General features: G+C 39.1%; 3 protein-coding genes across 3 annotated transcripts; 2 read left to right on the top strand and 1 right to left on the bottom strand.

Moving 5' to 3' along the window:
* Positions 1 to 1,367, top strand: Tbca (Tubulin binding cofactor A). Its single transcript, XM_074104175.1, has 3 exons — positions 1 to 102; positions 469 to 754; positions 1,161 to 1,367. The coding sequence occupies exons 2-3, from the start codon at positions 546 to 548 to the stop codon at positions 1,288 to 1,290; spliced, it is 339 nt and encodes a 112-aa protein (XP_073960276.1). The 5' UTR covers positions 1 to 102; positions 469 to 545; the 3' UTR covers positions 1,291 to 1,367.
* On the top strand, positions 1,339 to 7,568 carry LOC141439798 (uncharacterized). The gene is made up of 4 exons (XM_074104174.1): positions 1,339 to 1,866; positions 2,192 to 2,378; positions 2,671 to 2,875; positions 4,097 to 7,568. Exons 1-4 carry the CDS (start codon positions 1,339 to 1,341, stop codon positions 4,161 to 4,163), a joined length of 987 nt encoding a protein of 328 aa, XP_073960275.1. The 3' UTR covers positions 4,164 to 7,568.
* DCAF12 (DDB1 and CUL4 associated factor 12-like protein) lies at positions 6,436 to 23,569 on the bottom strand. Its single transcript, XM_074104173.1, is given in 11 exon segments — positions 6,436 to 11,914; positions 14,368 to 14,426; positions 14,429 to 14,464; positions 14,980 to 15,136; positions 15,374 to 15,531; positions 16,996 to 17,146; positions 18,011 to 18,110; positions 18,744 to 18,865; positions 20,254 to 20,406; positions 22,692 to 22,839; positions 23,178 to 23,569. Coding segments are annotated over 11 exon segments (1,335 nt in total). The 5' UTR covers positions 23,276 to 23,569; the 3' UTR covers positions 6,436 to 11,761.
* Between the last annotated feature and the right edge of the window lie 765 nt (positions 23,570 to 24,334).

Below are 24,334 nucleotides of genomic sequence, written 5' to 3'. Positions count from 1 at the left end.
AAAGGGGGCGGAAAGTCCTCGAGTGGCGATCACGAACTGGAAGATGAAGCGTTAGCAAGCGTAGGTGGACTGACGATATTGTGAGAGTTGCGGGCAAATTAGGTAAATTACAATCTGGCTAGTATAAAATCAGCTGAATATTTTTTTTGAAGAAGCAGGAGAAATAAAGAAAACGAAGCGTTTTCTGTGTTATGATTTAGGTATGTGCACGGCATGGCAACTTGATACTTATTATCGACTATCTCGCTAAGCCAAGCTGACAAGCCAGAAAATCAATACTTATAACTCAGAAATACTGATGTCGTTGTCACGAAGCTCATTTCTAAGCAAAAGCATTCATTCAAAATTAACATAATTTTATTATTTGTATCGTCTCATAGTTTTATTATTTGTTTAACTCGTTCGATTATTTGTTATTTCCTGTTAGAATACTTTTGTTTAGTTAGCTTAATTCATGCTTTATTTTAGTCTAGCAACGTTTTAAACCTGTCACGCATCTGTCACAATTGATTGACGGTAAAAAAAACAACCGAATTTTACGCACGATGGCAGATCCCAGGATTCGACAAATTAAAATAAAAACAGGCGTCGTGAAGCGGATTGCCAAGGAGAAGGTGGTTTATCAGAAGGAGGCCGAACAACAAAGGAAAAGGATACAGAAGATAAAAGACGAGGGCCAGGACGAACATAACATTAGAAAGCAGGAGGAGGTTCTGCAGGAGTCTCTTATGATGGTCCCTGACTGCGAGAGACGGTATGTGTGAAAAAGAAAACAATTTCCGGTCAAAACAATGCCTTTTTAATTTTCTTTGGGTAGATGGTTTTTAAGGTTATTCTTTAGCGTCTTTGTTTTCTTGGAACAAAGTAGCGGGTCGGATTAGTCATCCTTTTTGTACAGTGCACTGAACAGTGAACTTAGACAATCTAATATATAAGTACCAAAATTTTGTGTCACGGCGTTTCCTTCGAAATGGCTCGACCGATTTTCATAATTTTCTTTGTTCATTGGTAGGTATGAGAATAGCTCGTAAAGTATATTCCACTCTCCTACCCCCTACCTCCACTTTTTATATGATAGAACAACTAAAAGGCTTTAGTTTATACATAACATGTAAACTTTATGAGGAGATGCTTTAAACTGACATTCAATTTCATTTCAGACTGGCAAAAGCATTTGCTGATCTCAAGAATACCCTAGAAACTGAGCAAGACCTTAAAGAGCACGAGGACTACCTGACAGCACAACAAGTCCTCAAAGACGCCGAGTGCCAGCTCGAGACGGCCTCCTAAACATTCACAACTAATTTATAAAATTACTTTTACGCATTTGTAACAATCATGGCTTATTATAATCAAAATTTTTATAACCGGGATTTTACATTCCAAAATATTCCACCACCGCCCGTACCCCCAAAGTTCCTTGTTCCACCACCAATCACTGACCAAGACTTTGTGAAACAGTTTGAGAGAAATGAAGCAAAAGTTGTTAAAAAAATGCCCTCTATCACACAAATTAAATACAAAATGCGGGGTTTAGTGCTAACTTTAAATGATTTAAAAGAAAAGGAGAAAAAGCTCAGTGAAGGAATTGAAACATTAGACGATGATCAGTGGGATTCTGTAATGAAAAATATGGAAGAAAATCGATCAAAGATAGATGAGACTTTGTTGCTGTTGAATGATTCATGCTTAGAAAGCATGAGGCGCGCCTTGGCCAAGAGGACTGCAAAACGGTTGAGATTAAAACGTGTGAAGGCTGAGAGAAAGAGAGAGTGGGAAGAGATGATTAAAGTGAGAAAGGAGAACTCTCGGAGGATAGACGAGAAACTGCAGAAGATTAAGGATGATATTTATAAAGTAAAAATGGTAAATATAATTGATTTAAGCATAATTTTACTGGCAACATCATGTATTATGATTTATTGTTATCTAGGAAATTGAATAAATCACTTGATCATAATATAACACCCACCAAAAATTCAATGAACATTATATGATACATAAAATCTGAAAAAAAAAATTACCATGTCTAATGAACATTCTGTGTAACTGATATAGAGATAAACTGCTTTAGGCACAACCTGCAGTACAACCATATCTCAGTAAGCCATCATTGTTTTCATCAATGAAGCCACTGGGACGTTTATTCTGATGTTTCTACTGCAGATAAAAGCAATCCTGTATATTATAGGAAGAAGAAGCAAAGCTGCACGCTGACGCTGTGCTCCGCGAGGTTCACCGCCGCAAGCACGACGCCAGGAAGTGCGTCACCAAGCTGGAAGCCCTGCTGCGGCTGCGGCGCGCGCGCGAGAACACGGCACGGGGCTGCGGACAGGCTGTGCCACAGGCGGACGGGGACGAGTTCAACAGCAATGTTGGTGAGTGGACGTGGCTTGAATCAGGTTATATTGCGGTGCCAGAGATACTACAATACATGTTCAACAGCATTTTTGGTGAGTGGAAACAACCGTATAATGACTGACAAGCTTTAAGATATTGGTTACATGTACAACACAACACAACAGATAAAATGTGAATGCGGCTTAATAAACTGAAAAAAATAAAACTGTGTCAGGTCAGAACTAAAACAGTTCTGAAAACACATTTGGTAGTAAAATTTTATAGCAATCTGACCTCAATTGTTAGAAGATTATTTATTTTACATTACAGCAAAACTAATATCTCTCTGGAACACAAAACTCTCGAGCTACTTGGAAGAAGAGCAGGAGCTTCGAAGCAAACTGAAGGAGTCTCAGCCTGTGGCCAGCCAGACCGAGGATATTGTACAGACGCTGCAGCAGTGGAGGCAGTTCCTCTTTGGAGACGAACCCCAGGTTGATTTCAAAGGAGATGTCGGACGTTTTCTGGCTGTCAGGTATAGTCGTATTTTGTTTCTTTAGACCATTTTTAGGGTGCTGTACCCGAAGGGCGATAATTTTTTTTATGTTGCTACGCTGTCCGTCTGACTATCTGTAACAGGGCTAGGTATTTTAAAGAATCGTAATCCAAAATCGGACGGTAGCATCTTTGTTCGCAATGTTGCGGACATATTTCCAAAATTAATTATTTATTTCTTTAAACATTCAATAATTTATACATTCTTTCAAAATAATTACGCAAGTAAAATGTTAATAAGAGTATATAGCAGTTGTTGTAGAAATTGTTTTTAGTTGGTACCTAGAACCCTAGGATCAATTTCGTTATGATTTATTTGAGAAATGATCCACCTTGGAACGTAATTCGGTTTCCTCAACTGTCCTGTACCACTACCATGAGTTAACAGTGACCGTACTCGATAGCGACGGCGTAAATTATTTGTATGGAGAATTGTACAGCGCCTCTACAAATAATTTACGCCGTCGCTATCTAGTACGGTCCCTGTAAACTCATGGTAGTGGTACTGCTAACAAAACAAATAAATTTATTGAAGAGTCGAGGCGTTAATTGGGAACAAACATATTATTGGGAGGCTACTACGAAATGCAAAACGAGTTTTGTATCTAACTATTACTCATGTTTAAGCAAATAAAATATTTTTATCATTTTATCATTTATCATGTATCGTACTGTCCCTCTCACGCGTATTAAATAATATAAGCGTCAGCGGCACGGCAAGATACGAAGTTCGAAGACACTTCTTCAATGAGGGCTATCGCGAATGAATTCGCCGCTAGAGGCGCTAGTGTAGCGTGAGGTCTCCGAAATGTCAAATCTCATAGTTTTTGGGTGAGCTACGCGGGTTAATTTATAATAAGTTTTTTTTTTGTGAATATTTTGCATGACCTGAAATTAATTATGGCAATTATGCAATATGCGTTACGGGGCAATGAATGTCTGTGTTTTGAGACAGTTTTGTCTTTCGGAAACTTTTGTTCTCCCTTTTTTTCCGAACAAAACGGGACTAAACAACACTGTGGTTGCTGGATATTTTTATGGTACGGTTTAAGGTGTTTTAAATATGATTTAATCTAAACTTTGTTTTAACGCCCGTAATAACAGACTGAAAGCCACCTTAAAACCTCACGCAACAGTGCGCCATCTAGCGAGACAAAAAACGATAGCCCTCATTATAATAATATATGTTGTATTGTTTCAGGGCTCAATGGGACCAGTACATCAGCAACGAAGGGTCGTCACTACCCACCGGTTGGGCTGTACCATGACGTGGACATTTTGTACCCAACAATGGTTAACTTTTCTACATTTTGCACCTATACTTACCTATTTTTGAACCTGAAGTATTTCTACTCAGAATAATTCTTTATAATTATTTGCGATATTTTGGCTTTAGGTTTATCATTATCAATAAATATATTTTTAACATTTTGTAAGAGCCCTTTTTTATTTAAATAGTGTTGGAACCTCTCTACTGTGTAAGTACAGTCGAGTTCATAAACTTTGATCAAAAATGTCTGAACACGATTCTATTGGCGTAGAAGCGTGTTCAGATACTTTTGATCAAATTTTTGCTCACAAGCTTATGAACTCGAATGTACAGTTGAAGTAGTAAAGGAACTGAATTGCGTACCAGAGTTAAACCTTTTAACATTCAATTTAAAATAAATTTCTTTGACAAATATTGTATGATGGAAGAAATATTTGGTTAGCCTATTTAGTAAACCTGACTAAAGAACTTGACGACTCGGGTTCGATCCCCGTTCGGAGGAGATGTATGAATTATATCAATGTTTGCGCTCGATTGTTGGACGTTTAGTATGTATTTATCTAATATATTTAATGAGGGTTTCACCGAGGCGAAATATCGCTAGATGGCGTTAGCATCGTGAGGTGCGTTTGACGTTTGCATGCGATTGGCTCATTTAGTTATGTCAACAATCACGAACAAACGTCAAACGGACCTGAATACTAGAGCCATCTAGCGTTATTTCGCCTCCGTAAAAAACCCTCATTCGTTTAATTTTCCGAAATATAAAGCATATTGTGTTATACTTAATCCAGACTATAAAATGTCGTTCAGATAATTTTTGGCCGCGGCACTTTGTACCTATTCCATTTTGACCGCGCGCTTCCTAGATGGCGCTAAAGTAATAATTGCACACGGGCGCTACATGGGCTAAAGGCACTTGTCCCACCGCCGACGATGAGCGAGAAGCGAGTAGAGCGAGTAACTAGAAACGAGTGGGCGAGCAGCGAGAAGCGAGTGTAGTTTTGTCGCTCGGCTGTGAGCGAGTGTTCGCGTGCGACGGGCGATTACTCGCTCCACTCGACTCGCTCGTGCGGGGCGGCCGCCAAGCTGACATCGCTGAGCGAGTATCTATAGCTCAGAGAGTTTTATAGCTCTTGTCGCTGCGAGCCAGCGATCAACTATTAATATATGTGTTTCTTTTACTCACACAGGATCTTATATCTTTTGTTCGCTTCTTGAGCGAGAAAATAGTCGATAGCCAATCGTTTCCTCGCTGGCGGTGAGACAAATGCCAAAGACGCCACTGGGAGTAGCCAGTTACCATGTTTTCTAGGTATGTTATAAATAATAATACAATTTGGGCATAAGTAATCAAAATCTTTTATTTCATTTCCAATGTATGGATATTGAGTACGAAATACATGTAAAAGACAAACCGACTGCGACCCAGAGGTAATATGGTATTCGCATACAACATGAAACTACTTATATGTATATTACATGCTAGAACATACGAATTATGAGACATCAGAATCGATCTGACATCATCTTGCAGGGTTAGCGGGGCGATATGTGAATTTTCACTAAAGTTACAATCCAAAATTACGACAAAACATCGCAGTTATAAAAAATAAATTGCTTCGAGAACACTGAATAATTTTAATAATAATTTTGTATTTCGAGTATTTATTGGTGAAGCGATAATGAGAAACTTGGTTCCATTCCCAGCTTCAGCTATACTTTTCTGGTTTTCAATGCGTTGTAGTGTTAGTATAGTTTTTAAAGTATCAAATTATCACAATAACGCCATTTTTTTTAAATAATGTTAGAAATAACATGGGTAATAAAATAATTGAACCAACTGAACAGTTATTTAAATAAATGGAACTTTTTGAACATGAAACTACCGCCGCGCTAACGTCACGCGAGCAGAGCGGTGGCGCGTAGTGTGCGTGTTGCGGCAGCCGCCGAGTCGCGTTCTCCTGAGAAGAAGGGCTACGAAATAGCCCGAAACATGTCGAGCTAAACTCGGTTCAAGACGTGAGTTATCCGTTACAATATCATTTAAAATGGAACTTTCGCAGTGAATGTAGTGACGTTGTATTGCCTGAAAGGAAAATGATTGTAATACTTAGGCCGGGGCCGCACTTACGACAGCGACGCGAATTAGCAGTGTCCGCATTAAAATGTTCTGCGATGGAGCAGGAAGCAGATGGTGGGGTTAGAAAAACCATGATAAAAAAAAACTTTTTCATGTTATCATTTTTTTTGTGTTTTGTAAAATGGACGTGGCCTTGTTTAAGCAGTCGCTTGGGGCAATAGCTTGTTCAGGTGCTGAGAGTGAACTTTACCTTTAGCTTTGGTATTGTTCTCATCTAAATTTAAAAGGCTGAAAAAGTACCTTTTATTCAGGTATTAATAATGATAATGACTTCTCAGATGTAAAAACCCATTAAGTCATACATGTAAATTAGAAACCTGTTTTTTTAAGTTCTCATCTAAATTTAAAAGGCTGAAAAAGTACATTTTATTCAAGTATTAATAATAATAATGACTTCTCAGATGTAAAAAACCGTTAAGTCATACATATAAATTAGAAACCTGTTTTTTTAAGTTGATTTCTGTGGAACGAAAAATATAACACATTTAAATTAAATCATCGCTTTTTATAAAAAAAAAACTGATTTCAATTAAGATTTAATAGTGCCAATCTGGTTAACGGTACGACTGCAATAATGATGTAAAAGGATAGATTGATACCGACACCGGACCGTTTAAAAATGCGAATAAAATTACCAGATTATTAGGTTAGAACGATTTTTCGTATTTATAAACAAATAATTGCCCTCAATTAAATACTTTCACATCATGCCGCATTTAAAGCTAAAATTAAACTACATGTTTATATTGCCTAATTATTTACTAAACTATAGTAATCATTAATAATGTACAAGTTGGTTCAAGGTAGGTAACCTAAGAAATAGTTGGGTATTTATTATTAAAAACCTTCAAATAGTGACTTTTGCAGTCTTCAGTATAAAATACACTTTGTATTTGTACCACAAACACTCGACAGAAACATAACTTCATACGTACAACAGTGTACAGATGAAATGACGACTTTATTGACTAAACCAGAAAGTGCATTTTAAAATAAATACTCGTTCGCAGATAATGCTTTTTAAAACTGAATGAATGAGGCTGCTTGCCTACGACACATTAATTTTTTTGAAAAATATTATCTGCCAACAAAGTGTTATTTAAAATTAACTCTCTACTGTAAATAATAAAGTCGTTATATCAATGACCTATTTAAGCTAATATTTCCGTTCATTTTAAACTCAGGATTATGCACTTGAGGACATAATAGAATACAATGGCTTTGTTCGAATGGTGGGCTGTTAAAGAGATCGGGGCACATGGGGCACATCAAAAAATTCATAATATTATTATACTGAATAACGAATTGCCATCGTATTTCATAGGAAGAGTTCGTATTTATTACAAGTTATCTTTTCACATCTTTTAACTTGCAATGTATATATCTATATATGTATGTATGTGCGGGTTTAATCTTGCAAGTTGAATCTGACCCACTCCCAGTGGTCAGATTGACTTGAAATTTGGCATACTTATGTTAATCTGGTGACAATACAATAATCTGGCAGTGACATCCTGGTGGTCCGGCCAGGATCATCTCTGCAGGATGGAACTCCTCAACGGTAAATTGCATCGACTTGAAATTTGGTATGGAAATGTAGACTATGCAAGTACAGTCAGCAAAAAAAGCTTGTATTACAATGAAATTTATATTATACTTATATTACATTTGTCGATTGTACTAAAGTCAAAGTCAAAGGATTATTAATTTGTTCAAAAAGTAGGTAACATGGTCAACAGGTGTTATGCCAACATTTGAAAGTTCTCCACTTTAAAATTATCATTAAAAAAAAAACATGAATTTAGTGTTCCATACCTGAACGGCACTGTCTGTCTATCACAGGTATATTTCTGAAGAAGATAGCTGAAACTCTGAGCAGTTGTATGATGTTTCCTCTCTGTAGTAAGTGGTAAGACTACAGGGTATTTTTATAATAGTATCAAAATCTCGCTTCCCATAAAACTATATTATGATGGGGCGTGACCCCATTATACAGAGCATTCAGCCGCAATGAGTTTAGTTTTTTTTTTAAATATGCCTAGGATAATTCAGTCAGTGTCTAGTGTCGTCAGTAAAAAATCTAGAAAATTAAATATGAATAGTAAAGAACGACGACAGGCGAATGTGTCCGCCCACCTTTCACTGCCGGAGGTCGAATATTCGAACGATTACCGCTCGGCTAAATGCCATTACCATTCCACGTTTTTTAGCACAACGGAAGGACAAGTCGCAAGAATTTTGATCATACTAGATTTAGCATCGGTATTGTCTTAAGTTTTCATAAAAAAATATCCATTAGCATCATATTTTTTAGTAATATTTGTCGAAATGGTAAAGAGGAAAAAATGCAGCTAGAACACTGAATATACAACCACGAAGCTGGCACCATACGGTCTCAGTTTAACGTACAGTCAAGTGCAAAAATAAGTATCTTTTCTGCGTGCCTTATTGCGTCGGAATAAGTGTGGTTACTTAATTTTGAAACTTTGAATAAGTTCATATTTTTACACTTGACTGTATAACGATTGGCTGGAAAAAACCTCTATAGAGTTAGTTGTTGCAAGTTAAACCGAGTCCATACGGAGTCCAGAGCGTAAGGCGGGCATTAGACTAATGAGTTAGTTAGTGAGAGCACTAGCCAGATGCCAAAGCAACCATTCGTTTGAAATCAAAAACCTTAGCAAAAAATGTTTATGACTTACAGCAAAAATAAATTAGCATTTATTTTTTAAATGTAGATTTGGTTTCAGTCAGGGGCAGCGAACTTTTGAGATTTTATTTGCTAGCATACTATGATTGATTTTTTGGAATCTTTTTTTATTTTTTATTTAAATTCCAAATTTGTTACTTTTACGGGTATCCCGGGTAGCAATCATAATTTGATTGCTTAGCGACATCTCTTGTCTGGGTGAGCGGTTAGTTCCGAAAGAATGTGACGTCTGTCGACGCAACATAGATGTCGCTAGTGCTGCTGCTTAAGTAGCATAGTAGAAATAAGCAACCTGAGATATGTATGCATAGGAAAAATTCGTGTCTAGATTCCTGTCCAGCAGTGGTGTAGGGGTTATAGCACGCAGCACGGAATGCTGAGGACCTGGGTTCGATTTCCAGTGCTGGTCTCTTTCTCTGGTTTTTCTGTGCATCCATGTCTCAGTTTGTATTTACGATTTGCTAGCATACCTTGGGCTCGGTAATAAATAAGGCTGAGACAAAAGGATGAGGCTGGTGACTATTGACTATTGTAAACTTGTAAAATGCGTTTATTTTCCGATTTACCAATTAATTTTATTTGTATAGTGTCTACAAATTGTTTCAGAATATTACGGCAGAATACGCCATACGGTAGCCTTACGGTACGGTATATTCGCAGGTTTTAGGCTGCGTTTCCATTCCACCAGACATGTGTGAGTATGTGTTGCGTGGGAGGAATGCTTCGTTACGAACCAATAGACCTATGAATGCAATGAACTATACTCCGTTTAATTTAAGGTTAGAATTAACGGTCAAATTGTAACACACGTTTCTCGGTATTTAAGTTTGACCGCTATATGTGTCTGTCTGTGGCACCGTAGCTCTTAAACGGGTGAACCGATTTGAATGCGGTTTTGTCGGGGGTTTTCCAACTTTTTGTTGGTTAGGTTAGTCAGTAACAAGTTTACAAAAGTCACTAGCCGGTACTTATTGCTTCGTTAGCAATATCACAATTAGTTGAACTGGCCTATCTAGTAAATTAACAGCGCTATAATGCCAACACAAACTTATACTCCAACTATAGTCAGTACGCTTAAAGACGTCAATTAACTTTAATGGTTACTTATCCAGTTCTATTAACCCTTTAAACACCTTAAGGTGTCGTGTACAGTCATGACTACTAAGGTCAGGGCTAAGGTGTACTTCGATCATGAATAAAATCAATTTCTATCTATTTGCATAACGGTGCGTGATTCGGTTCGGTATGTTTCGTGTGCTCTGCCTACCCCATTTGGGAATACAGGCGTGATGTTTGTGTGTGTGTGCGTGATTCGTCATTTTCTATAGCGAGTGCTTGGTGAGTGACTGATCAGTTCAATCAAATATGAACAGAAGATCAATGTAATAGTAAACGTATGGAACGCTTTGAGGCTTTAGAGACCCTGCGTTAGAGTTACATTATCCGTCGTTTGGCCGTAGCTTTACTGACGTTTGCTTCGATATTCAACTTTTAAACACAGGTTATTCCTGTACATTTTGGAATGAGTGAAAACTTTTATATGTAGAATACTGGCCAAAAACTGATTGCTCAAATAATAATTGACGTCTCTAAATTGGATTTAACTCACAGACACAATACAAATACACACAGACTTTCTGCTGCCTTAAAATTGATTGACACAATGCGAATAAGAAACATTCTTAAGGCAATAGAATATTTGTTACCAAACTATTACAGACTACCACATCACGCGTTCATATTTCGAAATCACTATCATATCATTACGAATATGCCGGCGTAATCTACTTAACACTACCTCATCACCAATCCATACATACGTCATAGGACGCTCAACACAACCCATATCAAATTGCGCAACAGATACATCGTAGATGTAACGTGAACTACCTTATCATAAATACACACTGTCCATCACATCATTATTTTATCTATCCCATCACAAGACAGGAGTCCGAACTACAACGCGTGATGTTCCCGTAGCGCGAACTCTCCACTACCCACATTTCCACAGCATATCAGTGCAGTTTATCCAATTCATACTTTTTGACACTCTAGTCTTTAAAGTATGCAGTTACCAGAGATTTCAAACAAAATGGCCAACATCCGTTTCCATCATCAGCTTTAGACTGTATTTAGCACTGTCTTTCATATAACGGCGCTTAGGGCCCCCAACGAAATAATGAGTCTTTGATATGAATGACATTCACTATAATCGTTGGTGCCTAACGACTGGAGTGTCATAAGATGGCTGTTTACAACAGTATATTTCTTCTAAACCGGATACAACACTTTAGACGGTGGTTGTGGAAATGCGAAGTCATCATTGATATTGCTGTCTATGCAATCCTTCTATATCGGTCTCTACTGGCCACTCAGCGCGCAGAGATCTTGATAAATTTAATTATTAAATGAGGAGACTCATTGAATTGGTGATTGAATAGTCCCAATGGAAGACCAGCGCCAGCCGTACAGACTAAGTTGGGGCGATTTTGTGACAATATTTCCTTATTCTTCGGTTTCTGTTGTAACTTTTCTCACAAATAAATGTTTTACTTCTAACTGCTTCACTATTACTTTTGCATATAACGCGTCCAAAGAACACGAGAATACGCTTTGCACAAGCGACACAGCATCAGCGCTTATTTAGAACGGATTCGCACCTTCCACAATCACTTATGTTAACATGTCTATCACACACCGATGTCCGCACTACGTTATCACAATCACTGTCACGATGACATCACTGCCAGATGCCGGCGTAGTTGCCGATGAGGGGCGCCGGCAGAGGGCCGCCGGCGGTGAAGATGCGGGTACCGCTCTCGTCGTAGCAGTGCGTGTAGATTGCTGGTACGTATTTCACTTGGTTGAAGCCGTCTGCCTCTTCGTCTGGGAACTGGAATAGGAAGTATATTACAATCCATACTAATATTATAAATGCGAAAGTGTGTGTTTGTGTGTATGTTTGTCCGTCTTTCACGTCGAACCGGAGCGACGGATCGACGTGATTTTTGGCATAGAGATAGTTTATGGGCCAGGGAGTGACATAGGCTACTTTTTATCCCGGAAAAATGCACATTTCCCGAGGGAACAGCGCGCGATAACAGAATTCCACGCGGGCGAAGCCGCGGGCAAAAGTTAGTTATTTATTTACACGAGTTCGCACTGACTTGTTTGCATAAATATACTGATCGGCAAAGAACCTGGTCCTCAAATGTATGCATAAATAGGTAATTTTGTATGTAGAGTGGGCCAAATTTTGTGCGCTCAGTATATTTGCGCAAAAGGGACGCACTTTATCATTCCCAGCGCGAGCGACGGAGATGCCAATAACGCCAAGTGCCAGCCAGTGTGCCAGTGTTGTCTTTATTATCTATCTATCTATCTAATACCTTTAAACGAGCAATTCTTGTATATATAATAATATATATGTATCTCGGAAACGGCTCCAACGATTTCGATGAAATGTGATATACACATAGGGATTTTCGGGGATGAAAAATCGATCTAGCTTGGTCTTATTTCACCCAGATATTTATTATTATGAGAGAGGCAAGCGAGCATGCTGGTCATCAAATGGGAAATGATCACCACCGCTCATGAGTAGCAACAACTCATGGATAGTCACTGGTCTGTTGCCGGCCTTAAAAAAAGTAAAAGTATCATAGTAGGAAGGAATGTAGGAACACCTCTACAACACTACAATTGACCAGCGAAGTTACTACCAATCATTCAAATCATCTGCTTATTTCTAATGAAAGTCATGAGTGGAGTAATGTTAGATAACTTTGTGATGAGATCATCATCATCATCATCATCAGCCCGAAGACGTCCACTGCTGGACAAAGGCCTCCCCCTTAGAACGCCACAATGAACGACAACTCGCCACTTGCATCCACCGGTTTCCTGCTACTCTCACGATGTCGTCAGTGGACCTGGTAGGAGGCCTGCCAACGCTTCGTCTTCCGGTTCGTGATCGCCACTCGAGGACTTTTCTCCCCCAACGGTTATCTGTTCTTCGAGCGATGTGGCCTGCCCATTGCCACTTCATTGTGTTGAGATATTGTTGTCCGAAAAAGTACTTCAGTAACAGTTTATTGTTTTATTAGCAGCAGAGACACAACACAATGGCGTACATAGAAAGTAAAGTAAAGTTGACAGATATGTCAGTGCCACAGACAGTTTATATCGAGAGCGTCGAGACCACAGAGTGCGCATTAATAATTAATAATTTATTTATTTATCAGACAACATAGATCCATTCATTTGTTAGTACATACACACTTAAAAACTAAGTTAGACATGTTTAAAATTAAATTGAAAATAAAAATTTATATCAATGTCAAATATATAAAACCTTAAAATTACAATTACAGGTCAGACTTGACGTCAAAAGAAATACATTTCCAAAATTTGTCACCAGGCATTTTTGACAACATGTGTTTGGTCCAATGGTGCAATATCGGACAAGATACATCTCCGATTGCACATAGAAGGCTGTTATGCTGCCCCTCACTATCCATGGCTGATGATATTCGTTTGCGTATCACGGCTCCAAAACTACAGTACGCGCCTCCGCAACATGATGCACTGCAGAACGGGGCAGCCGCAACAGCATCCTGAAGTGTTGTTATATTGAACTTTAGAGCATTGAATGACTTTTGTGCGAAGCGAACCACAAGCTGCAGGTGTAGAAAGTCTGGCAGTAGGCTTAAAAAGAGTTACTTTGATCATTTGTACACCGAGCAACCTGCGGGCCAGCATATTGCACCTGACAGTCAACGCTCTGCCTCTCGATCCATGTCCATGTCATCAGTAAGTGCATCGGTGACCCAGTGACCAGATACTAAACTTTTGACCTGTTTGAGTGGAGCGCCGTTAAGTACGATAGATGGAACAGTCTCATACGTTTTCACGCCTGCCTTGAAAAGCAACAACTCACTCTTCTTTGTATTGTATCTAAGTCCATGGCCCACGCATACCGCTCACAGATTCTGATTAGCTTCCTTAGACCACTAATCGAGGGACTCAGCAACACATATCATCCGCATAGCTGATATTATTGATGACATGGCCACCGACTGAACATCCAACCGCTGCACTGCTGAGCTCCTCAATAAGGCCATTTATGTAATTGAATAACTTGGGAGAAGTCAACCTCCCTGTCTCACGCCGTTATTCAGTGTACACAGCAGAGAAGCTACTCCCCCATCTCACAATGTTCGTCTGGTTCCCATACAATACTTTAAAAGCAGAGATTTTCTGCTGGCAAAGTGGTCTAAACGTATTTTCCTCCATAGTAGTCATAGATACCATATCGAAATTTAATACTTAACACTATGCACTTACCACGTAGCCTCTGGAAGCTCTGAGAGTGACAGTCTTCGATGAGTGTATTTGGCTTTCTAGTACTTCGCTGCTCGCATGTCGTAGAACATAAGCAGACCTGGGGAATTAAACTTTCAGTACAAAATGTAGTCTAGGGGCCTGTTTCATTTTATTTGACAGATAAATGTGATACCGTCTCCGTCTATTCGGACAAAACAAACAGAGATGGCGTCACAGATTCGTCACATAAAATTAATCAATGAATTGTGAAACGGAGTTAATCTACAAATATTTCAGTAAATGCTAGTCTCTTCTAAGTAGCTACACTCTTGGGTCGTGGTTGTCGTATGAGGATCAGTAGCGAACCTACATAAAGAGGAAATGGTAAATGCAACGAAAAATTTGCTTCTCTGTATGTCTCTGTGTATCTGTCTCTGTATCTCTGTGTATCTGCATATGTCTGTCTGCAATTCTGCATCTGTTTTTGTCTGTCTACGTCTGTTTCTGTATCGCTGTGTATCTGTCTCTGTTTGTATGCGTCTGTTTCTGTATCGCTGTGTATCTGTCTCTGTCTGTCTGCGTCTGTTTCTGCTGTGTATATGTCTGTCCCCCCCCCCCGTGCCCCCCCGTTACCTAGGCCGGTGCCGATGGTGAGCATGTCCCCGCGGAAGCTGGCGGAGCGTATCCCGCAGCCGTTGTACCTGGAGGTGATCTTCCTGACGGACTGCAGCGTGCGGCAGTCCAGCAGCAGCGTGTACGACTTGCAGCCGATCGCGTACACGCCGCTCTCCTGCAAACAATACAAACTTCAAAGCTGGAAACCGCTGTTTAATAGTATTTTATGCAACTGTATCGTAATAGGGGTCCTTAAAACACGACTGTGGGTTTATGAGTTCATAATATTAATAGGGTCATTAAATTTTCAACATTCATTAAATTTTCTGGAACAATCGAGAAAAACTATCAAAAATGCAACGTTGCCAGCTCAGCAGGTATAAACGCTCTTAATGATGGACGGTGATGATACCTGTGTGGCCAGACACACGAGGTCCTGGCAGGACGGCAGCTTGCGGCTGAGCGTCTGTTTGAACGTCTCGGCGTTGAACACGTGGATGTACCCGTTGAGGGTCAAAGCGGCGATCTCGCGCCAACGCGGGTTGAACGTCAGCGCGCGGACTTTCTGGCCTAAGTACGAAAAACACGTTATATTAATAGTACATTTGGTATTTTTCTAAATCGATTTAGGCAGTTATTACAAAACTATCAATGAGGGCTATCGCGTATGAATTCGCCGCTAGAGGCGCTAGTGTAGCGTGAGGTCTCCGAAATGTCAAATCTCATAGTTTTTGGGTGAGCTACGCGGGTTTATTTATAATTAGAATAATTTTGTGAATATTTTGCAATATCTGAAATTAATTATGGCAAATATGCGTTCCGGGGCAATGAATGTCTGTGTTTTGAGACAGTTTTGTCTTTCGGAAACCTTTGTCCTCCCTTTTTTCAGAACAAAACGGGGACTATGGAACGCTGTGGCATGCTCGATATTTTTATGGTACGGTTTTAAGGTGTATTAAATATGATTTTAATCTAAACTTTGTTTTCACGCCCGTAATAACAGACTTTGAAAGCCATACTTAAAAACCTCACGCAACAGTGCGCCATCTAGTGAGACAAAAAACGATAGCCCTCATTGAGTCAATTAACCAGCCCTTTACCACTCCTAGCCCAAATGAGGCCATAACGCTCGCGGCATTTCCACGTTGCATAGCTACGAGCAGCTTATGCACCAGAAATGAATCGGAGCGGTGGTCCTCCCTTTTTTTGTCTGAGCCGATGGCCCAAGTCGCGCACAAAACGCTTCGCATTCGTTCTTATCCGCTGTCCAGCAGCCAGCAACGAAAATATACCCTCAACCCAGAGGGACATACTTCTCCCGTTTGGAATCTCACGACTGCGTGACCAGGACTGTCATCACAGCATATGTGATGATATTAACCCGAGTAGCACCCCCGCACAGCACGGAGAGTGGCGTAGTCATTACAGCGCTAGCTTGGAGTCTCACGGACCCCGTCACTAAGATCTGTGGTCCCAGCACATTTGATGAAGTAGATAAACTAGTGATCCGAAAGGCACTGGCGCATAGTGAGGTGAGCGATGTAATCGCCACAGCACTAGTTTGGATTATCGCGACCCCGTCACTAGGAACTGACGTCCCAGTATATGTGATAATGAAGGTAGTGATGTCAGAATACTGATCAGAGCGGCACTCCCGCACAGCAAAACAGTGATGTAGTCATCACAGCGCTAGCTCGGAGTCTTGCAACACGACGGGGTCTAGTGACGACTAGAATCTGTCGGCCCAGTACAGGTGATAGTGATGAGTGATGAGGTAGTAATATGAAGATACTGACCCAAGCGGCACTCTCTGACGGCGAGAGGCGCGATGTAGTCGCCACAGCACTAGCTTGGAGTCGTACCACCTTGTCACTAGGACCTGTCGTCCCAGCACAAGCGATAGTGACGAGGTAGAAATATGATAAAACAGACCTGAACGGCACTCTCTGGCGCGGTGTAGTCGCTATACCGCTAGCTTGGAACCAGTCGCCCCAGCACAGTGATAAGGTAGACTAGTGATGTGACGTCACTGACCAGAGCGGCACTCCCTGACGGCGAGGGGCGTGATGTAGTCGTGTGCGGGCGCGGGGTCCGGGGGCGCGGGCGGCGCGCGCCACAGCGCCAGCTTGGAGTCCCGCGACCCCGTCACCAGGAACTCGTCATCCAGCCAGCACATGTCCAAGATCTGTGTAATAGAGACCTGTATAATAAATGGGACAGGGAAGCACCAATATTCGCAAACTCTTCGCAAGTCATACCGTAATTATTGTCCGAATCATCGTCTGTCATAATTTCATTCCCACTGAAACCTTAAATTTTTCTGAAATTTTTAAATGGGTCCTATAGAAAACTATAGGTTAGGTTAGGTTTGTTTTATAACAATTCTGAACAATTATTGGATTCAGAGAAAAAATAGTTATGACAAACGATCTTTCTGACAAACAATAGATTCGTACTTTCCATAAGTATGCGAGCCGATATGGACACATAACAATAGTAAGTATAACAATAATGGTGTTAAGTCCAAAGTCAAAATATCGTAACTCAATGAGGGTTAAGGTTTGTAGTATGTTATGTTCCCTTGTACATATAACGCAAGATTAGCTTAGTTTGGAACTAGGTAAATTGGTGTCAAGTGTCTCGAATTTATTTTTCTTGAAAAGAGAAATATCGCTAGAGGTCCTTTTGACGCCAGTCTTGCTTGCGGTTGGCTGATTTAGAACCTTATATGATTAGGATACAAAGGACCTCACGTTGCTAGCGACATCTAGAATATCACAGAAACCAAAGCTGGGGTCAAAGAAGCACTTACGAAAGAAACTCGTTGAGAGGAAACCAGCACAGCCCTAAACTTTTAGAAATTAGCAACTTAAAAGAAGACTCACCTCAATTTAGCTGAGAAAAAATTACTGACAGAGAGACAAGACCAGACGTTATCCTGTCTCTTTTACTGTTATGGCACGGACCCCTAATCAAGCTCTTTCTCTCTTTATCACGGGTGAGCAATGTAATTGTTAACAGTTCTTTCTCTTTCCTGACTGATACTTACCCAGTCTTTGTGAGCCTCACCAACACACACAGGGTCCAATGTGGGCAAACTGTAGATGGCCAGTTCACACGAATTCTGAGCTCCGGTTGCCAATAGAGTTCTGTAAACGATAAATACCACTCTTATGACGACCGAATGGCTAAGTAGTTAAAGAGGTAATCCATTGTTTTACCAAAAATTGTTTCATCGATTATCGTTTCCCATAACACTATTCGCAGAATTTTGTTATCACTTAAGAATCATTTATCGAACTTCGTTTCATCGCTCATACAATTGCTAGAATTACCTTTTACATAAGAATCAACTCACCGAATTTTACTTCTTCATTTTATTTGTTATATCGACATAGTCGTTCATCGAATCGCTTTTACTATAATTTTGGTTCATCGTAAGTTTCAGTTCCTAAAATTCTTATACACAGAAATTCGTACGAGATAATACGTTTCTATGACAATACATTTCATCGAAACACTCTTAACTAATTTAATATTAGATGGAGCAATTATGATGCGTGCCAAATGCAAAAAACATTTGATTTCAGCGAGCGAGCGAAGCGAGCGAGCACGACGGTTCGGAGCAGAAGCGACTCAGATAGGTTAGGTTCAGAAGGCTACACTTCGCTTCGCTCCCACCTTAGCGCCTTATATGGTTGGGCGCGTCATTTCAGATTAGACAAGCTCCCTACGCTCGTAAAGCATAACCCTCGTTCGGGCAGTCGGGTATGTGCGGTTACCTTGAGGGGTTGATCTGCAACGCGTGAATGCCGGTCTGGTGGTCGGCACCGGCCCACGGCGCGCGCGGCCGCAGCGTCGGGATGTCGTCCAGCGAACGCGTGCGCACGTCGTACACTTTTAACTGCCGACCAAATAACATCTTTTAACTGGCAACACACGAACAATATGGCCTTTTAACTGGCAGCACACAAACAATATGAGTTTTTAACTGGCAACACTTGAATAATATGACCTTTCAACTGGGAACACACAAACAATATGACATTTTAACTGCCAGTACGCGAACAATAATACCTTGCTCATAACTATTACAACAACCAAGACTGAGGCTCTGTTTAAACCAGAGATGCGCGAGGAAGCGAGGAATGTGTTTGTCACGAACCAATAGAAACGCTCATTAACCTCGCCTCGCTCCGCTCAGCTGTTTCCACTAGACATGTAAATGAAGCGTTTCTATTGGTTCATGAAAACATTGTGTCTTAAGGGCGGTAAGATCAAACTCATTTAGCGACCACGGGTTCATGTTCATGACAAGCACATTAATTAAGGTCGAAAGGTAGCCTGCATGTTACGACACTGTTTACGAGCAAGTGTGATGAAAAATACGGTTCTCTATCGTTTGCCCGAATATCATATGCCCGAATGTATCGTTTTCTAGAATTTTCATTTGCCATAAAGTAATTTATTTCTGAAAAAGTAATTTCTTCAGAGTTGATATTAAACTAACCTCACCTAACCTACTGCAATCTATATGATGACATTAAAAAAAATCCTGAAAACAGCATGGTTCTATATATTTTATGACAAACGTTGGTATGGCAAGTGAAATTCGGGCAAGTAAAGGTAAACGGAAAAATACATTCCTTGTAACACATCCTCGCACATCTCTAATGGAAACATAGCCTTATCACTAAGGTTGGAAAAAAAACCATGTTTTTTATATTAGATTGCACAATCATTACCCTAGTTTATCTGTATCTTTTAAGCACCGTGTAGGAAAGAACACAGTAATTCGTTTTTGTTTGGAATAGGTACCAACCGTTCAGGGCACCCAAGATACAGGCACTGCCTAATTTGGGGCCCGCTGACACTGAATAAATTTATGTTACTGTTACTGCATGAAAAAAAACTTCCATTTTTATTTCAAAAAAACTTGTTTTATTTAATTGCTCCTCCTAACTACGTCAAATTAATTAGTGATAAGGGTCATTACTATAAACTAAACATATAACTGATTTATTAAGACATAATTGACAACTGACTGAAAAGTCATTTTTATATTTCGTCACTACTTTGAAAAAATCTCGTATCTAAAATCAATATGTCAACAAAATTGAACCTTGACATAATGTCTACTCAGAAAAATTATCTACTTTGAGATACGAGTTTTTTTTTAAGTAGTGACGATTTGTGTAAAGCATATTAAATTAGGTAACACACAGATATTTTTATTTAGTCCTTCCATCCATTCGTGCCAGCTCCTGTAAAACCTGTCCAACCTAAACATACCTTGTTGCACTTAGTGCCGAAGACGACCTGCCTGTCCGACAGCCACTGCGAGCAGAACACTTTGTTCATGTTGCCCAGGTTCAGAGGAGTTTCCCGGAACAGGTCGCGCGTGAGCATGTGCCGGGTCGCGTACAGAGGGTCCACGCTCCTCGGCTGAAGCAAATAATAAGTTTTTGTTAAAGTTTCATTTCTCAAAAAGTTGTCCTTTTTTAAATTTTTCAGTTAACCACTTATTTAAAAAAAATCCTGACGATATTTCACCACAAAAAATAAGTAGGTAATATTGTTTTTAAATATATACAAAACCTTATGGTAAAAGTGATAAAAAGTCAGATAATCTTCCAACATCCAATAGAAAGTTTTGATGTAGTTACAAAATTATGATTTTTTCCTCACAAGATTTCGTGATGTTTTGCTGACGTCAAGAAATTTTGGATGTTTTATGTAGTTGTTTTATGATCTCGCCCTTAGGGTTAATAATAATTTCTTGACAAAACTAATTTCTTGACAATTTCATGACGGGACCACTTTTTGAGAAATACTCAAACTTTTTTTGCTGACTGCAGTTTGTGTTGACTGTACTTGCGTTGTCAAAATACCACGCACAGGACATCACGCTAACACACACGAGTAATATTTACCTCGACGTTTGTTGGAGCCTACTCGTGACCACGGCCACTGTAATGTTGCCGAAACGTCGAGGTACATATTACTCGTGATAAGTCCTGTGCGTGGTATTTTGACTATGAGTGAAAATCACGAAAGTTTAAAACGACATTGTACTTGCGTTATCATGGAACTTATGTATACCAAATTTCAAGTCAATCCGATCATAGGAAGTGGGTCAAAATTAACTTGCAAGATTTCACCCACCAGCAAACAGGGCAAGTTTTAACCCTTAATAAGGTAGAGGCGATTTAGCGACCACTTGCATTGAGTTGGAAACTGAACCTTATTACTTTCATAATACGTCACAATTTCCATTATCATTATTGAAAATACGACTAGCTTTAAAAATATTCTTTGTTAGGTAGGTATTCGATAGCTGCTTTTGATTGTGGTAGTATGCTCCAATAAATGGGGCCTTATTAAGGATTAAATAAAAGCTCATAAAAATCATGAATATTATGATATAATTGACGCGAAACATCGCTAGATGGCGTTAGTATCGAGGGGTAGTGAAGTATTAGCTCATTTAGTTATTTAAATCAAATCCCCACCTTGTATGTAATGTAATATCTATGTTGTCTCTAATTGTTCTCTCTTCTCCTCTTTATGTTTTTACTGTGTTTTTGTTGTAATGTAGTGTTTTTTTATGTCAATAAATGTTGTGACTTTGAGTTAATCAGGTCAGATTTTGGTGCATCAGCCAAGGGCATCTAACTTATGCACCAGATAAGATACTGGCTGATAAATTAACAAACAAAACAACTAAATTAGTCCTTCATATGTGCAATGTGCACTTTGTTATTTCTTTAAGGGGATACCCGAGGTTTTCATCGATTTTTGACAAGCTTTGAATTGTATCTTCTACTTTTGCACTACAATAGAATTATAAGTCAAACGGCTATCGGTTCTCCAATCTTTTATCTCCATTATTGTCTACCGGATTTTGAAAAAAAAAATGAATACTTCATTTTGTATGATTTTTTTAAACATTGTCTGAAAAAACACTTATTTCGTATTTCTATTGACGTGAAAGATCTATATATATGAAATCTACATATTTGGGTTCGTCTTTGACGTGTCTAAGAACTGGTTGAGGGTTTTCATTTGAAACTAATTAACACAAAAGTTATGGCCAGAAAACCAGTTTTTTGGCCTAAAATTGTTCAACTTTGATGCCAAATATCTCAAAGACAATGAACTTTGAAGTAAATATGGGATACTATATTGCTTAAAGCCGTTGTTGTTAATATAATAAGTTACAAAACTCATTAGAAAACTAAGGAATTCAGATCAGAGGTCATTGGGGCATGGGATCCCCTTAATGTAACAAATTCTTAAAATAAAAGGAATCAAATATTTTTCTCTAATTTAAAAATACAAATTAAAATTTCAACACTTTAATTATAACCAAAATTAAGGCTGGTCAAACCTAGGCCTGCTAAGGCGTTGATCGGCCAGCCTTTCTTCTTTGTGTATAATTTTAGTAGTTAGTTACCTCTGAAAGTAGTTGCTTGGCGCCAACTAAGACTTCAAAATTTGCCCATTTACTGGCCAGCCTTGACTTGACCTACATTACTGGTATCACCCATAAAAGGTTAAGAATCTCTGGTTTAATAGAATAATCTTGAAATTTGTGTAAGAGGGCCTCAAGAAGGGGCTTAAAATAATATGCACCAATCTATTCTAGTTCTCTTATTATTCTAAAACCTAAAGAAACTAAAAATATAGTTCTAACAGTCAAGAAATTGTAATAATAACACCATGCTCACCTCTGGCGCCATAATTTCCCTAGAGCGGATATAATCCACAAAGTTGTACGAGGTTGTGAGTATCCGATGCTGCTGGAACGGAGTCTCCTCTTCACTATCACTGTCTGAGTAACATACAAAGTCTTCTGGCTTGTCCGGTCTGCTTACTCTGAAATGAAAGGAGTTTTTGAACACTACAGAATGAACTACTAGCAGAATGGAAGTGACTTTACTGCAAGAAAAGGACAGAAAGACACAAGACAGTGCAAATTACTAAAAATCATTATGGTTCCATTTATTTATTCTGACGTACGAAAACCTACAAACATGTAAATCGCAAAAACAATTAGCAGAAGCTTAATGACTTGAGCCTTGGTCAAATGTAACAAAGAACTGTTTAAAAAGAAAAAAAATGCGTTCAACTTAAGCTTGCATAAAATTTTGGGAGAAAAAAGTAAGTTGTCTAATTAATTTCAAGAGCGCATGAACGTATAGTAATTTATTTACCTCAGCATTCCAGCTTTTGCCTTCCGTTCCTTTAATCTTTTTGGGATATAGCACGAGGGATATCTCCCCTCGATAGCTCTTCTCACCGTCTGCGCCATTATTGATAAATAAACGTGGTCTAAGAACGATTGCTACGAAATTCACTTCCTCAACTTTCGTTTTGTTCTGTTGTACACAGATCCATAAATCGACATTGTCCAAAGCAGCAATGGAGGCCGAACATTTCTTTCACTTTTTACGATGAAACCAGTAAATTATTGCACATTTTAGTAAACACTCGATATTTTGTAGTTAACAAGGAGTATAGAAAAGTTATAATATTGCACATTAACTATTTTACGACATTAAAATAATACGCTGACGGAAAACTGGCTGGCTAGTTGTCAGTCTTTTTTTTTCGCTGGTTTAGTTTAGTGTTGCCATAAGTAGAAACATTAATTCTAATGCATTTTGCAGTGTAGGAGATTGCTTTGTTTGAAATGTGAAGATACGAGCACGAGCACGTTATAATTATTCTTATTATTTTACATTTATTATTTAAACAATCTCTTTTAAGAAATTACAAATACCTATTTTTATTTCACTGTATTGTAGCTGACACCACAGAGATGGCGTCAATGCGTCAATAGTCTTAGGTTTAATTTGGGTTAAATGAACTGTTAATAATAGCAGGGTAATTTAATTAAAAATCACGTAATGTCCAACTAAAGATGCTACCTATACTACCTATACTGATTTATTAGCCATACGCGTTTATGATGACACTATTGACAAAATAATAAAGTTGATAAAAGCTCTTCAGATGTTGGAATAATGCTGCAAATAAGAAGGGCTACTACGAAACTCGAAACTCGAAGTTCGTATCGTACCGTCCCTCTCGCTCTCGTATTAAATAGTATAAGTGTCAGAGGGACCGCACGACACTAACTTCGAGTTTCGAGTTTCGTAGCATCCCTGAAGGTCACGTAATTTCCGCAACCGCTGCACTAAATGAGGGTCGCAACTGGTCGCAACGTAGGTACACGTAAACGCAGATGGCGCCACTAATCACACATAATAATTCGTAGATATTATAATAACATAATATATTTATATTTAAATATTAGTGAGATTCCGCACATGAATTTGGAAAAACTCAGAGGTGCGAGCCGGGGTTT

This window comes from Choristoneura fumiferana, chromosome 21 (genome assembly GCF_025370935.1).
Source record: "Choristoneura fumiferana chromosome 21, NRCan_CFum_1, whole genome shotgun sequence".
Taxonomy (NCBI): Eukaryota; Metazoa; Arthropoda; class Insecta; order Lepidoptera; family Tortricidae; genus Choristoneura; species Choristoneura fumiferana.
The sequence above is the reverse complement of the archived record's forward strand: the minus strand, read 5'-3'. Positions and strand labels throughout refer to the sequence as shown.